At 43.5% G+C, this 15,943-nt stretch overlaps 1 protein-coding gene across 2 annotated transcripts in view; it reads right to left on the bottom strand.

Annotated features, from left to right (window-relative positions):
* Positions 1-15,943, bottom strand: part of DLG2 (discs large MAGUK scaffold protein 2) — a 1,162,532-nt gene that overhangs the window by 287,350 nt on the left and 859,239 nt on the right. For both annotated transcript variants that reach the window (XM_070942955.1, XM_070942956.1), the window contains one exon: positions 15,624-15,674. In XM_070942955.1, the coding sequence (XP_070799056.1) occupies positions 15,624-15,674 (51 nt within the window). The remainder of the gene's footprint in view (positions 1-15,623; positions 15,675-15,943) is intronic.

Below are 15,943 nucleotides of genomic sequence, written 5' to 3'. Positions count from 1 at the left end.
GCTTAGTCCAATGTTTGTGTGATAAGGCTACAGTTTGTTTTATTAGTAGTTCATACTTACTGCCTGGTGAGAGGGAAAAATCAACATATGCATGAGCACCAAGTTATGCAAAATAAGTGCCTTTGTATGCATTCACTTCGCAACATCAATTAGTCCATTTTCAGGGAGAAGTCTTAAAGGAATTTGGTAGCTAAAGGTCAACCAGCCAGCTACGGCGTGACATTTTAATGGTGATTGGTTGTTCTGAGGTTACATTAATAAGGTCATGGGTACATATACTTCGATGGCTTAGCTTGATATTATGTCCGCGTGCACGCACACACACAGGTTCCAAATAATGGCAGCATTAACAGCAAATTAGATGACATCCAGACGTGTCAAGCATTTAGAACAGATAATAATAGAGTTGGAAAGGACCTTGGAGGTCTTCCGGTGCAACCCACCACTGGACTGGAAAACCCCATATCATTTCAGACAAATGGCTCTCCAGTCTCTTTTTGAAAGCCTTCAGTGATGGAGCACCCACAGCTTCTGAAGGCAAGCTGTCCCTGGGATTTTCTGCAACTCTGGAGCGAGCTCCCCCCGGAGATACGGACGATTTCGGATCTACGTAACTTTCCGTCAGAGCCCTCAAAACTTTTTTTATTTCATCAAGCTGGGCTGGCCTAACTCTCCAATGGTCTAATTTTAAATTTGAATTTTAAATGGGGGATTTTAACTGTCGGGCCAAATTGCTTAATATATTTTTAAATTGTTTTTAAATTTTGTATTCTATGTTTTTTTCTATGGCTGTTGACCGCGCTGAGTCCTTCGGGAGAAGGGTGGTATATAAATTTAAATATTAAATTAAATTAAACATTAAATTAAACTCTGGACTGCAAAACTGGGAAGTCAGTCAAACAGAGCACCTTAAGGCCAATAGACTCTAAACTGAAAATTTCTTAAAGACATTTTAAGAATTTCTTTAAAGATTTAAAGGATCTTTAAAAATTTAAAGAAATTTTGGGCTCCAATGTGGTCATCAATCGAGGATTATCTGTATAATCTGGGTTTTTTTCCTGATCCCATTCTGTTGTTCATCTAAATACTCTTGTATTCTCTCTTCTTAAGATAATAGAGTAGAGTAGAGTAGAGTAGAGTACAGTAGAGTAGAGTAGAATACAGTAGAGTGGAGTGGAGTGGAGTGGAGTGGAATGGAATGGAATGGAATGGAATAGAATAGAATAGAATAGAATAGAATAGAATAGAATAGAATAGAATAGAATAGAATAGAATAGAATAGCAGAGTTGGAAGGGACCTTGGAGGTCTTCTAGTCCAACCCCCTGCTCAGACAGGAAACCCTATACCATTTCAGACAAATGGTTATCCAACATCTTCTTAAAAACTTCCAGTGTTGGAGCACCTACAACTTCTGGAAGCAAATTGTTCCACTGATTAATTGTTCTAACTGTCAGGAAATTTATCCTTAGTTCTAGATTGCTTCTCTCCTTGATTAGTTTCCACCCATTGCTTCTTGTCCTGCCCTCAGGTGCTTTGGAGAATAGCTTGACTCCCTCTTCTTTGTGGCAGCCCCTGAGATATTGGAAGACTGCTATCATGTCTCCCCTAATCCTTCTTTTCATTAAACTAGACATACCCAGTTCCTGCAACCGTTCTTCGTATCTTTTAGCCTCCAGTCCAGGGGTGAAATTCAGCAGGTTCTGACAGGTTCTGGAGAACCGGTAGCAGAAATTTTGAGTAGTTCAGAAAAGCGGCAAATACCACTTCTGGCTGGCCCCAGAGTGGGGTGGGAATGGAGATTTTGCAATATCCTTCCCCCAGGAGTGGGAAGGGAATGGGGATTTTGCCACACCCACCAAGCCACGCCCACAGAACTGGTAGGGAAAAAAATGAATTTCCCCCCTGCTCCAGTCCCCCTATCATCTTTGTTGCTCTTCTCTGTACTCTTTCTAGAGTCTCGACATCTTTTTAAAATCAAGGCAACCAACAGATGCATCTTGTGTATCTGATAATTTTCACTGGCCTCCTTTTCATTTTTTTCTATTGTGGATCCTGGGTCTCATTTTAAACTGAACCTAATTACATCCACCTCTTCCCACCAACCTATTCTCCGATGTCAAATTCCTTCGGGCAGTGACCAGGTTCCCCACCACCACCCAACGCTGAAAATGTGCATTTCAGATCGATCGTGCTGCAAATATCAACCACGATTTTCTCCCCAACCCCTCCAGATTAATCATTTAAATATCCTTCCTGCACTGCATCGCTCAGAAATGAGGCTAGCCTAATTATATTATAAAATGCTAAGGGAGGCATCAGCCGTACCCTTGCAAGGATGAAATTACAAGTGGGCACGCAAGATGGGGAAAACAGGGCAATCAATCAATCAAAGGCAATTTTTGTAGGACAAATATTGTGGCGGAAGCTGCCGGCTTTTATAGCCGCCGGGAGAGAAATTAAACCAGAGCTAACCTCGTTGCTTTATTAAACCATTGCTAAAATCTACCACGTCCCCTGTTGCCCAAGTCAAGACCTTCTATGAATAAGACTGAGCCAACTCAGAAATGGTGTAGGGTCTCCTGCTTGGGCGGGGGGTTGGACTAGATGACCTACAACAGGGGTGTCAAACTCGATTTCACTGAGGGCCACATCAGGATTGTGTTTGACCTCAGGGGGCTGGGGGGGAGGCATGGCCACTCAACATCACTCATTTCGGGAGCGCCTGTAGTGGCCCGAGCACTCTGCCAGCGAAAACGGACTCCCGAGCTCCATTTTCGGCTGCGACAGCTTCCTGCAACTCTCTGCCAACGAAAACGGAGCTCGGGAGGGCCGCACACAGCCCTCCTGAGCTCCGTTTTTAGCTGCAACAGCCTCCTGCAACCCTCTGCCAATGAAAATGGAGCTGGGGAGGGCCGCACACAGCTCTCCTGAGATCCGTTTTCGGCTGTGACAGCCTCCTGCAACCCTCTGCCAATGAAAGCGGAGCCGGGGAGGGCCGCACACAGCCCTCCTGAGATCCGTTTTCGGCTGCGACAATGAAAATGGAGCTGGGGAGGGCTGCACACGAGCTACATTTTCTTTGGCAGAGGCACCGTGGGCAGGTCCTTTGCTGTTTCCAGAGTGGTCCTACGGGCCTTATCTAAACACCCTATGGGCCGGATCTGGCCCCTGGGCCTTGAGTTTGACACCCCTGACCTACAAGGTCCCTTCCAAGTCTGATAATCTGTTAAATCTGTTAAACTGGCTCAAGGAATACATATAGAATCATAAGCCTTGGACAGTCTTGTGATCCAACCCCCTTTTCCAAGGCAGGAGTCCTTATATCGTCCTAGACAAATAGTTGTCCAATCTTTTCTTGAAAACCTCCAGCGATCCACAACTCTGAGAGGCAAACCGTTTCCCTGATTGATTGTCCTCACCGTCAGGAAATTCATCCTGATTTCGAGATTGGATCTGCTTTTGATGGGCTTCTACCCGTTGCTTGTTGTCCTACCCTCAGGTGCTTTGGACAGTACATTAATGCCCAATACAAAATGCACAAGTACAGTATATGTGGTACCTCGCTCAGTAGTAGTAACTGTGAAAGGGATCTTGGAGTCCTAGTGGGCAACTGTTTAAATATGAGCCAGCCGTGTGCAGCAGCTGCCAAAAAAGCCAACACAGTTCTAAGCTGCATAAACAGAGGGATAGAATCAAGATCACGTGAAGTGTTAATACCACTTTATTTATTTATTTATTTATTTTATTTATTTTTCATATTTGTATTCCGCCCTACTCCCGAAGGACTCAGGGCGGTGAACAGCCATAATACATATAGAAGTTAAAAAACTTTATAAGGCCTTGGTAAGGCCACACTTGGAATACGGCATCCAGTTTTGGTCGCCACGATGTAAAAAAGACGTGGAGACTCTGGAAAGAGTGCAGAGAAGAGCAACAAAGATGATTAAGGGACCGGAGGCTAAAACATACGAAGAACGGTTGCAGGAACTGTGTATGTCTAGTTTAATGAAAAGAAGGACTAGGGGAGACATGATAGCAGTGTTCTAATATCTCAGGGGCTGCCACAAAGAAGAGGGAGTCAAGCTATTGTCCAAAATACCTGAGGGTAGGACAAGAAGCAATGGTTGAAAACTAATCAAGGAGAGAAGCAACTTAGAACTAAGGAGAAATTTCCTGACAGTTAGAACTATTAATCAGTGGAACAACTTGATTCCAGAAGTTGTGAATGCTCCAACACTGGAAGATTTTAAGAAGAAATTGAATATCCATTTGTCTGAAATGGTATAGGGTTTCTTGCCTGAGCAGGGGGTTGGATTAGAAGACCTCCAAGGTCCCTTCCAACTCTCCTCTCCTCTTCTCTTCTCCATCCTTTCCTATTCTATTTCCTATTTCCTATTCTCTATTCCATTCCATTCTATTCTAAAAAGCTTTTCACTTAATGTCCAAAAGAACACAGATAAGTTTACATGTCAAGCATCAAGGTGCCTGCCTGACTTTGACTGGGCATAGATGCTCAGTACAAATAGTCCTTGACTTAAAACTCTGGTGGCTCAGCAGACTAAAGCACTGTTATTAACATCCACTTACATCTGCTGCCTGCAATTACTGCAAGTTCAAATCTCACCAGGCTCAAGATTGACTCAGCCTTCCATCCTTTCAAAGGTAGGTAAAATGAGGACCCAGATTGTGGGGGCAATAAGCTGACTTTGTATAAATATACAAAAGTATGAAGGCTATTGCTTAACGCATTGTAAGCCGCCCTGAGTCTCCGGAGAAGGGCAGCATATAAATAAACAAAAAACAAAAACTCACAATTGAGCCCCAAATTTATGTTGCTAAGCAAGACAGTCACTTCTTCCTCCCTTCTTCCTCCCTTTCTAACCTTCTCTCCTACCCTTGTTTCCCCTCCCTTTCTTCCTCTCCTTTTCCCTTTCTTCTGTTCCTCTCTCTCCTTCCTCTCCTCTCCCCTCCTCTATCTCTCTACTCCTCTTTCCATTCTCTCGCCATTGTTGTATTCATTTTCAATTCAATATTTTCCAAAATGGTATCCGAGCAACCCCGATTTTTTTCTCCATTTATTGAATATGTTTCTCAAAATCCCCGTCATATTTTTTGCTTATTAACAGTGTATTTCATCTTATTCCATTTTTACATTGAAACCTTTTAACTTAATTAACCTTCCACCTCTTATTTTCCTTAATTCCTAATTTCTTATTCTAACATCAATTTTATTATCAGTGCCATTGGTAATTTTGAACACTCACTAAATGAACGGTTGTTGAGTTGAGATCTACCTGTACCTGGATCTTGGAAACTCAAGGCAGTGAGAGCAACTAAGAGATTAAAACTTGTCGGAGTTTGTTACAGCACACACAATCACACACACAATTAAATAATTCTGCAAGATTCATCTACATAAGAAAATGTCTTTATATACAATACCATTGTAGATTTTCCCATGTTGAAGAGAAGAGAAATAGCAAGTACAAACACAGCACAAAATGGAAGCACAAAATGGAGAGGGCAAAATGGAGGCGAGAGGAGCCAGTCCCCTCAAGCTTATATACAGAACAGTTAAGCCAAGCCCAGGCTCCAAACTGTCTCTTATGGCCCAGTGTTGGGTTTCATTTTTTTTTTTACTACCGGTTCTGTGGGTGTAGCTTGGTGGGCGTGGCTTTGTGGGCCTGGCAGGGGAAGGATACTGTAAAATCTCCATTCCCACCCCACTCCAGGAGAAGGTTACTGCAAAATCCCCATTTCCTCCTGATCAGCTGGGACTTGGGAGGCAGAGAATAGATGGGGGTGGGGCCAGTCAGAATTTTTACTACCGGTTCTCCGAACTACTCAAAATTTCCGGTCAGAACCTGCTGAAACCCACCTCTGTTATGGCCCCATACAACAAATACTATGTTTATACTATGTTTCAGTTACCAAACAGTCCCCATTGGTTGACCTGTTGGTATCTCTACTGACAAAACCCCCCAAAATATCCCAGAAGATGGCAGGAGGAGAAGCCATTGCCCTGTCAAAGAAATCGCTATGAATTGAACTCTAGTTGAAGGAGACTCTTGACCTCAATGAAACCAAACATTCCAGGGAAAATTAAAGTGGGCTATAGTATCGTCTGCTCATTTAGGCCCTTAATCTGGTTTCCCCGAAATGAAAGTACCTTCAACAGCCAACTGGGAATTAATTTCCTGGCGAGATGCCTGTTCAGCAGTTTCTTCTTTTTCTGCACATGTACAGACACAAAAATTGGCTTAACCATCTGTTAATTATTTATTTCTCTTCCTTCCCGGAAGAAAGACAATTGAATATAATGAGGCCTGAGAAAAATTGAAGATAATTGTTTGCAGCAGCGGAAAAAAATAAACATCCCTGCTGAAAACTGAACCTGGAAGATTACTCCAAGGTCCTTAATTGATATTTCTACATCTCTGAGATTCTTTGCAATTTTTTTTCTCCTCCCCTCCTTCCAAAAAAATCCCAGCAGCCTCAAGGACAAAGGACAAACCCACTAAGTCGCGGTGTAATACCAGCTATTTTACCAAATTAGAAATAAAAGTGCTAACTTCTGTTGAGAAGTGGGGAAAGCAAAGCATAGAGGCTTTAAATCTTTGTAAACGAGTGAATCGGCTGAGCTTCTGCAGATGTCTCCAGGTTTGAAATGCCAGAATTAAGTGGTAGTTTCAAAAACCATCTGTTGAAAGTTCTGTCAGGATCCTAACCAACGGGGACTTAGTAAATTCCTGCAAGGAGAAAGTGGCATTTTTTTTTTCTGACGTGAGAAATATTTATGGAAAAAAATGCTATCCAGTTTGAAAGACACTGGGTTTTTCTTCATGTATTCTAACACTAAGAGTCAGTATTGTGGGGTCCTTGGTGCTCTCTGATGGTTTTCTCGCAGACATTTCATTATCCAACTAGGTATCATTATTTTTTTTATTTTTTTATTATTATTATTATTTTAAAAATTTGATTTATATGCCGCCCTTCTCCGGAAACTCAGGGCGGTTTACAATGTGCTCAGCAATAGCCTTCATACTTTTGTATATTTATACAAAGTCAGCTTATTGCCCCCACAAACTGGGTCCTCAATTTACCTACCTTAGAAAGGATGGAAGGCTGAGTCAACCTTGAGCCTGGCGAGATTCGAACCTGCAGTAACTGCAGGCAGCTGGTCTTAATAACAGGGTGCTTTAGACCACTGTACTACCAAGGCTCCTCATCATTATCATTGCATTGATGATGGTGATGAGGATGATGAGGATGAGGATGAGGACAAGGAGGAGGAGTGGGAGGAGGATACCTAGTTGAGTAATGAAATATCTTCCAGAAAACCACCAGAATAGCAGAATAACAGCATTGGAAGGGACCTTGGAGATCTTCCAGTCCAACCCTCTGCTCAGGCAGGAAACCCTATACTAGTGATGGCTAACCTTTTTTCCACCATGTGCCAGGAGTGTGTGTGTGTGTGGGGGGGGGGGTTAGGTGGGACCAGAAGTTGCCAAATGGGCCCTTTTCGGCCTCCGGAGGGCCTCCGGGGGGGTAGGGAAGGCAGTTTTCGCCCTCCCCAGGCTCCTAGAAAGGCTCTGGAGGCTGGGGAGAGAGAAAAATGGGCCTTCCCCACCCCCCACGGTCCTCTGGAGGCAGGAAACTGCCTGTTTCCTTACTTCCGGGGGCCCCAGAAAACCCGAAAATCAGCTGGTGCGCCGGAGATGAGCTTGCGTGCCCACAGATATGGCTACGTGTGCAAACCACCACCATGGTTTGCCATCACGGCCCTATACCATTTCAGACAAATGGTTATCCAATCTCTTCTTAAAAAATTCCAGTGTTGGAGCATTCACAACTTCTGGAGGCCAGTTGTTCCACTGATTAATTGTTCTCACTGTCAGGAAATTTCTCCTTAGTTCTAAGTTGCTTCTCTCCTTGATTAGTTTCCACCCATTGCTTCTTGTCCTGCCCTCAGGTGCTTTGGAGAATAGGTTGACCCAGTGGTGAAATCCAATTTTTTTTTACTACCGGTTCTGTGGGCTTGGCTTGGTGGGCGTGGCAGAGGAAGGATACTGCAAAATCTCCATTCCCTCCCCACTCCTGGGGGAAGGATACTGCAAAATCTCCATTCCCTCCCCACTCCTGGGGGAAGGATATTGCAAAATCTCCATTCCCACCCCACTCTGGAGCCAGCCAGAGGTGGAATTTGCCGGTTCTCCGAACTACTCAAAATTTCCGCTGCCGGTTCTTCAGAACCTGTCAGAACCTGCTCGATTTCAGCCCTGGGTTGACCCCCTCTTCTTTGTGGCAGCCCCATAGTTATTGGAACACGGTTGTTAAGTGAACCTGGCTTCCCTGTTGACTTTCCTTGTGAGAAGGTCACAGAAGGGGATCATCGCGTGACCCCCGGGACACTGCAACCCGTCATGACTGTGAGTCAGTTGCCAAGCGTCCGAATTTTGACCTTGTGACCATGGGAATGATGCAACAGTTGTAAGTACGAAAAATGGTCACAGGTCACTTTTTTCAGTGCCGTCGTAACTGCCAATGGTCACTCAATGAACTCTTGTAACTTGAGGATTACTTGTATTTCAATCACATCTTCTGATTAACCGTAGTGTTTCTAATAAAAGGGATTGTGGCTTTTCCGTAGACTTTAGTATATCAAGAAGTTTAGAAGAAATGGAAGGAAAAATGTGGTATGGAATTAACTGTATTTTGTTTCTGGTCATTTTACCAAAATTCAGTCACGGAAAGCAACTCCATCCATCCTTACTAGCCTTAATTAGATAAATTGGCCATAGTAATTACTTATCAGCCTGGTTCAAAATAGCAGATGGTTGAGATATGGTATTCATTAGCCATGTTTGTAAGTCTTTCTGTGGCATTTTGGTTTCTACCGTTGTGGAGGAAAAAAAAATTAGAAGAATTGTTTTCATCGCGTCTTTTTATTTTATTTGGATCTTGTTTATATCTTTATTCCAATGAGGTTTATTCACGAGCAAGTACATACGGTATAAGATTTCAGCATAGATTATGAGGAAGAGTTTGATGTCAATCAATTAAATGTACATTATACTACACCATCTGGCACTGAAGCAGAACAATTACTCCATTCTCTAGTTTTATGGATTCTAATAACTGCAGTTTAGATGATGGGTTGCTTGGATTTATCTTACGTCTCACAATTGATGAAAACCAGAGTGAAATGAACATGAACACATATCATGTATAACTGGGAAGTGGATTCTGTTTTTTGCCACCATGTTTCTTGGGACCTATCATATCATATCATAAGTTTATTTGTCAACCATATGTAAGATAACAGGTAAAAGTATAAACATAATTTGAATACATGAAAAGAGTAAGTAAAAAGGAATATTAGGACAGGGACGGTAGGCACGCTGGTGCACTTATGCACGTCCCTTACAGACCTCTTAGGAATGGGGTGAGGTCAACAGTTGACAATTTAAGGTTAAAGTTTTGGGGGTTTGGGGAAGAAACCACAAAGTCAGGTAGTGCATTCCAGGCATTGACCACTCTGTTACTGAAGTCGTATTTTCTGCAATTGAGTTTGGAGCGGTTTACCTTGAGTTTGTATCTATTATTTGCTCGTGAATTGTTGTGGTTGAAGCTGAAGTAGTCATTGACAGGACCTAGATTGAGGTTTGAAGTTTGAAAGTTTGAAGTTTGAAAGTTTGAAGTTTGAAAGGTTGAATTTTGAAAGTTTGAAGTTTGAAAGGTTGAAGTTTGAAAAGTTGAAGGTTGAACACTATGATTTTCCCAATAGTAATGCATAGCTCAGAAATGCAGATGATACCACTCTAATGGCAGAAACTGAAGAGGAACTAAAGAGCCTTTTGATGCGGGTGAAGAAGGAGAGTGCAAAAGTTGGTTTGAAGCTCAACATTAAGAAAACTAAGATCATGGCACCCGCCCTCTCAATTCATGGCAAATAGATGGTGACAGATTTTATTTTCCTGGACTCCAAGATCACCGCAGATGGGGACTACAGCCAAGAAATTAAAAGATGCTTGCTCCTGAGGAGGAAAGCTATGGCAAATCTAAAAAGTAGAGACATCACCCTGCCAACAAAAGTGCGTATAGTCAAGGCGATGGTTTTCCCAGTTGCAATGGATGGCTGTGAAAGTTGGACCATAAGGAAGGCTGAGCGCCAAAGAATTGAGGCCTTTGAACTCTGGTGCTGGAGAAGACTCCTGAGAGTCCCTTGGACTGCAAGGCAATCAAACTGGTCAGTCCTAGAGGAGATCAACCCTGACTGCTCTTTAGAAGGCCAGATCCTGAAGATGAAACTCAAATCCTTTGGCCACCTAATGAGAAGGAAGGACTCCCTGGAGAAGAGCCTAATGCTGGGAAAGATTGAGGGCCAAAGAAGAAGGGGACGACAGAGAACGAGGTGGCTGAATGGAGTCACTGAAGCAGTTGGCATGAACTTAAATGGACTCCAGAGGATGGTAGAGGACAGGAAGGCCTGGAGGAACATTGTCCATGGGATCGCGATGGGTCAGACATGACTTTGCAACTAACAACAATGCATAGCTGGGAGAACTGGACCATAAGAAAGGCTGAGTAATGAAGAATGGATGCTTTCGAATTGTGGCGTTAGAGAAGACTTTCGAGAGTCTCTTGGACTGCAAGGAGATCCAATCCGTCGAATCCTAAAGGAAAACAACCCTGACTGTCCTTTGGAAGAGCAGATCCTGAAGCCGAAGCTCAAATAATTTGGCCACCGAATGAGAAAAGGGGATACCTTGGAAAAGACCCCAATGTTGGGAAAGATGGAAAGCAACAGGAGAAGGGGACAGCAGAGGATGAGATGGTTAGATAGTGTCATGGACGCAAGGGACATGAATTTGGGCAAGGAGGAGACAGTGGAGGACAGATGGGGCTTGGCATGTTGTGGTCCATGGAATCATGAAGAGTCACACAGCTTAGTGACTGAACAACAATAAGGTTGAATGTTATGCTGTTGAGTCATTGCAAAAAACCCCAGGTTCTGCCACTCATTCTCCTACAAAGAGGCTGCCCCAAAGAAGAGGGAGTCAAGATATTCTCCAAAGCACTGAAGGCAGGACAAGAAGCAACGGGTGGAAACTAATCAAGGAGAGAAGCAACTTAGAACTAAGGAGGAATTTCCTGACAACAGAACAATTAATCAGTGGAACAACTTGCCTCCAAAACTTGTGGGTGCTCCAACACTGGAAGTTTTTAAGAAGAGACTGGACAACCCTTTGTCTGAAATGGTATAGGGTTTCCTGCCTGATCTGGGGGTTGGACTAGAAGACCTCCAAGGTTCCTTCCAACTCTGTTATTCTGTTACAAATCTCTCTCCCTATAGATGTTATTGATCCATAGGGCAAAGAAGTGATATATTCTGATTGAGCAGTTGGGAGTTGATCTGTGTGACTTTTACTCAAACTTCCTCAAATAAGTTACCCAGACCTAATCCACATATCAAAGGATAAGGTCTGTAAACACAAATAGAGTGAGGCCTCCCAGTGAAACTGTATGTTCACAAAAATAAACATACCTACCCACACATATGCTCCTGAAGTGTCACCCTAGAATCAGAATGTAGACACTTCCACAACCAGGACTACAGGTAGTCCTCGACTTACAACAGTTCATTTAGTGACCGTATGAAGTTACGATGGCACCGAAAAAAGTGACTTAGGACCATTTTTCGCACTTATGAATCCCCATGGTCACATGTTTTACATTCAGATGTTTGACAACCGACTCACATTTATGACGCTTGCAGTGTCCTGGGATCACATGATCCCCTTTTGCGTCCTCTGTCAAGCAAAGTCAAATGGGGAAGCCAGATTTACTTAACAACTGTGTTACTAATTTAACAAATACAGGGATTTGCTTAACAAACATGGCAAGAAAAGTCATAAAATGTGGCAAAACTCACTTAACCAATGTCTCACTGAACAACATCTATCTTGGGCTCAACTACCTACGAGATACCTATGAGACCGCCTTCTGCCAACGAGAGCCTCTCACTGGCCAGAACGCTCCCACAGAGAGGGGGTTCGCGGGGTGCCGTCGGTCAAACAATGTCGACTGGCGGCCCCCAGGGGGAGAACTTTCTCTGTGGGAGCACCTGCCCTCTGGAACGAGCTGTTGTGGCTCCGTTGCCTGAGCCTGGGCTATCGACAGATGCAGACTCTGAGAGTGAGGGAGAGGAGTTGGCAAGGCCTCCCTCTCCAGGACCCTCCTCTCTGGCAATGCCTCCGGAGGACACCGAAGGCCAAACGATAGGCTCAGAGCCAAGCACGTCCCCGCAGCCACAGGTGGACAGCGACGAAGGAGATAAGTGCTGGCTGGATCCTTGACAGCGGCGCAGGGAGAAGCGTGCGCAGCAGAGGGGAAGGCGTGCCAGAGATTAGCTGAGTCACTGGACCACACCCCGCAGGGTATAAATGTGGGTGTGGTGGCCGGTTCAGTTTGTGATGAGCAAAAACTAGAAATAATCCATGATCTCTGCCTGCCTTGTCGGACTGCATTTGGACTAATCCTTGTATTGCTGAAACTTTGCCTGCTTTATCGGAATGCTTGCAGTCTAATCTTTGTTTTGTGTGAGTAAAGTCTGAATTGGCAGCTAGCCACTGGGTTGATGCCAGCTTTATCTTCAAAGACTTTGTCGTGTGGCTTATTAACTCCGGGCCGTCTGTGGGGGTGCGTGTGTGGGACGGAGACAGAACACGAGCTCCCCTCAGAGATATGGAGGATCCCGGATTTACGTATTTTCCGCCGGGCCCTCAAGACTTTTTTATTTCAACAAGCCGGGCTGGCCTAACTTCTCCAATTGCTAAATTTTAATTTTAATTTTAATTTTAAAAGGTATTTTAATTGTTGGGCCAAAATTGTTTAATTTGTTTTTTAAATTGTTCTTAAATTTTGTACTCTATGTGTTTACCTTTGTCTGTTCACCGCCCTGAGTCCTTCGGGAGAAGGGCGGTATATAAATTATAAATAAATAAATAAATAAATAAATAAATAAATAAATAAATAAACAAACAAACTGTGGTCGTACGTCGAGGACTACCTGTATTTAACTGTGTTGCTTTACCCCGTTTCTCTGCAGCTGCCCCTAAAGGCAGGGGTGGGCTGCTGGGGGTACGCAGGGGTTCGGGAGAACATCTAGCTATGATTCTGTGCAGTTTGGAGGACACCTGAATTCCCACTCCTGGCTTGCCCCGCCCACCCTTCCCCTCCCCTCCCAAGAGTCCCCAAACAGCCCGTTTTGGATGCAAAATGGGCCGTGTGGGGAAGCTTGGGGAGGGTGAAAACCAGGCATACCGGAAGTTCGGGAAGGCCAGAAATGGGCCCGTTTCTGGCCTCCAAGGGGCCTCCAGAGCCTGGGGAGGCTCAAGGAAAGCCTCCAGAGCCCGGGGAGGACAAAAACGCCTCCCCCGCCGCCATGGTACAGGAGGCTGACTAGGCCACGCCCACCATGAGAACCCCTTGCTAAAATTTGTGAAGCCCACCCCTGCCTAAAGGCACTCTATTTGCTTTTAGGAATAAATATTTCTTCTTTCCTCACAGCTATCTGAATCTCATTTCTATTTATTCTTCTGCCACCCCAGCATGAGTTGGAACCCTCAATTATTCTTCTGACAGGTCCATGAGAAAAACAAAAATTTCCACCACCCCCTCCCCACTTCCTCTGGTGATAGACATAATTGCATTTTTTTTTTAACTGCCAGTGACTCACAGATTGTGTGGTTGTGTGACCACGTCTCCAAACTACGCAAGAGATATTTTCTCTCCTTTTGCTTGTTTTTCAGCTGTGGGTTTTGCGGAAGGCTGCAAGCAAACACTCATTTTCTATCATTTGCAAGTTAACACAAAAGGTTAATCCATTATCTATGCCAGGTCAAGCCGCAACGATGCGCACGAATTGCGTTGACCCTTGTTGAGTCTAAATGAATCACTGGATGCATCCATTCAAAACAATCCAGCGTTCCAAAATATTATCTTGAAAGGCTCATGTGCCGTTCAATGACCTTTTGATACTCTAATTAAGGAAGGATGATTAAAAATGCCCCAATAACTCAGGGTATAGAAATATCCTCTGCCATATCCCATTATTCTTTGTGATGGATCTGTGTTAAACCTTGTTCAGTCATTTTCACCGTAATGGGAATATAATTCTGTGTTAGCCCCACTCTAGAGGAATTCATAACCGAGAGAATATCGACAACTTAAATATATATATATCTGTGAAGAGATCCCTACAGATGAAAGTGTAATTAAAAAAAATATTAGAATGTGCAGAAATGGATAGATTAACACTTAAAATTAAGGAGAAGGAGGAAACAGAATATTTTTAAACATGGGATTCGTTTTACCAACGTCTAGCAAACAGAAACAGAAGTTAGAAATTTAAAAGCTTAAGAGAATGATTAACTATTTAATGAAGGTTTATTAAAATGGATAACCAAATATTATTATTATTATTATGTGATCAATATCAATGTTGTGAATATTATTGTTATTATTACTATTTCTCAAAATTAACTGTACCCAGACAACACACTGTTCATGGAGACATTGAATTTTTTATGTTTATTAAAGTATATACTGTATTTTCCAGACTATAAAATGCACTTTTTGTCTCCCAAAAGGGAGGAAAAATGTCTGTGCGTCTTATAGGCCAAATATTGCCAAAGCCCCGCCCACTCGCCGGCCATTTTTTGGCCTCCACACGCCCAGTTTTCGGACATTTTTCAGGCCTTTTTTTGGCCCATTTTCGAGGCTTTTTTTCGCCCATTTTTGAGGCTTTCGCGAACCCCCAAATCCCACTCCTGGATGGCCCCGCTCACCCTGCCCCTCCCCTCTCAGAAGTCTCCACGCGGCCCGTTTTGGAGGTAGGTAAGTGCAGGGCGTGCATGGAGGCTCGGGGAGGGTGAAAAACAGGCCTACTGGAAGTTGGGAAGGCCAGAAATGGGCCTGTTTCCAGCCTCCAGAGGGCCTCCGGAGCCTGGGGAGGCCGTTTCATCCTCAAGAAAAGCCTCCCGAGCCCGGGGAGGGCAAATCCCCCCTGCCATGGTGCAGGAGGCTGAGTAGGCCACGCCCACCATGGCCACACCCACCCAGCAACCAGGCAGAGAACCCCTTGGTAAAAATTTTGATGCGTACCCCTGGCTTAGTGTACATACAAACAACAAAGTGATAAATCGTAAGATACCAATAGGAGCAGGTAATAGGGAAGACGAGAAGGATAATAGCAATACAGCCCTACTACACGGGTAAAATATCTTTAGGCCTAAGACAGTGCTGTGAGAATTAGGTGTTTAGCAGAGTGATGGCATGAGGAGGAAAAACTGTCTTTGTATCTAGTAGTTTTGGCATGCAATGCCCTATTCTCCTGAGGGGAGAAGTTGAAAGAGTTTATGTCCTCTGTGGAAGGCAGGCCGTAGTTCTCAGATTTCAAACCTGTAATAAACCTGCATTGATAAGGCATTTCTCACAGCTAAATAATGTGACTTCCACTCAAATGACTTAAATGGAAAATAAAGGGTGCTTTTCCCAACATGCTGTTTTATTTGTATTTCTAACAATGTCTCCCCTGGGTCAGAAATAATTAACTTACCCTTTCCAATGTAATTTCTTCAAATTCATATTCAATCTCTGTGCCGTTGACCTAAAAATGATATAAAGAAAATCTATTAATATCTGTGGGAAACATGTTTTCTAGAGGGTTAATGTTCTTTCATGTGTGATTAAGCATTGTGTTACACACACACACACACACATAATTATTATCTCTTTTATTCATTAAACATGAAACTCAGTCAACTGAACATTTTAAAATACATCACAAATACGATTGACTGCTACTAATGATTGATACAGGTTGCTGCCAGCGTCTTAGGTATCACCCAAGTATCTTCTTAAAATATATGATGTTCC

The sequence above is a fragment of the Pituophis catenifer genome, unplaced genomic scaffold, assembly GCF_029215685.1.
Source record: "Pituophis catenifer annectens isolate HBS135680 unplaced genomic scaffold, rPitCat1.0.hap2 SCAF_4, whole genome shotgun sequence".
Classification (NCBI taxonomy): domain Eukaryota; kingdom Metazoa; phylum Chordata; class Lepidosauria; order Squamata; family Colubridae; genus Pituophis; species Pituophis catenifer.
Note: the sequence above shows the minus strand (reverse complement) of the source record. Positions and strands in the feature narration are given on the sequence as shown.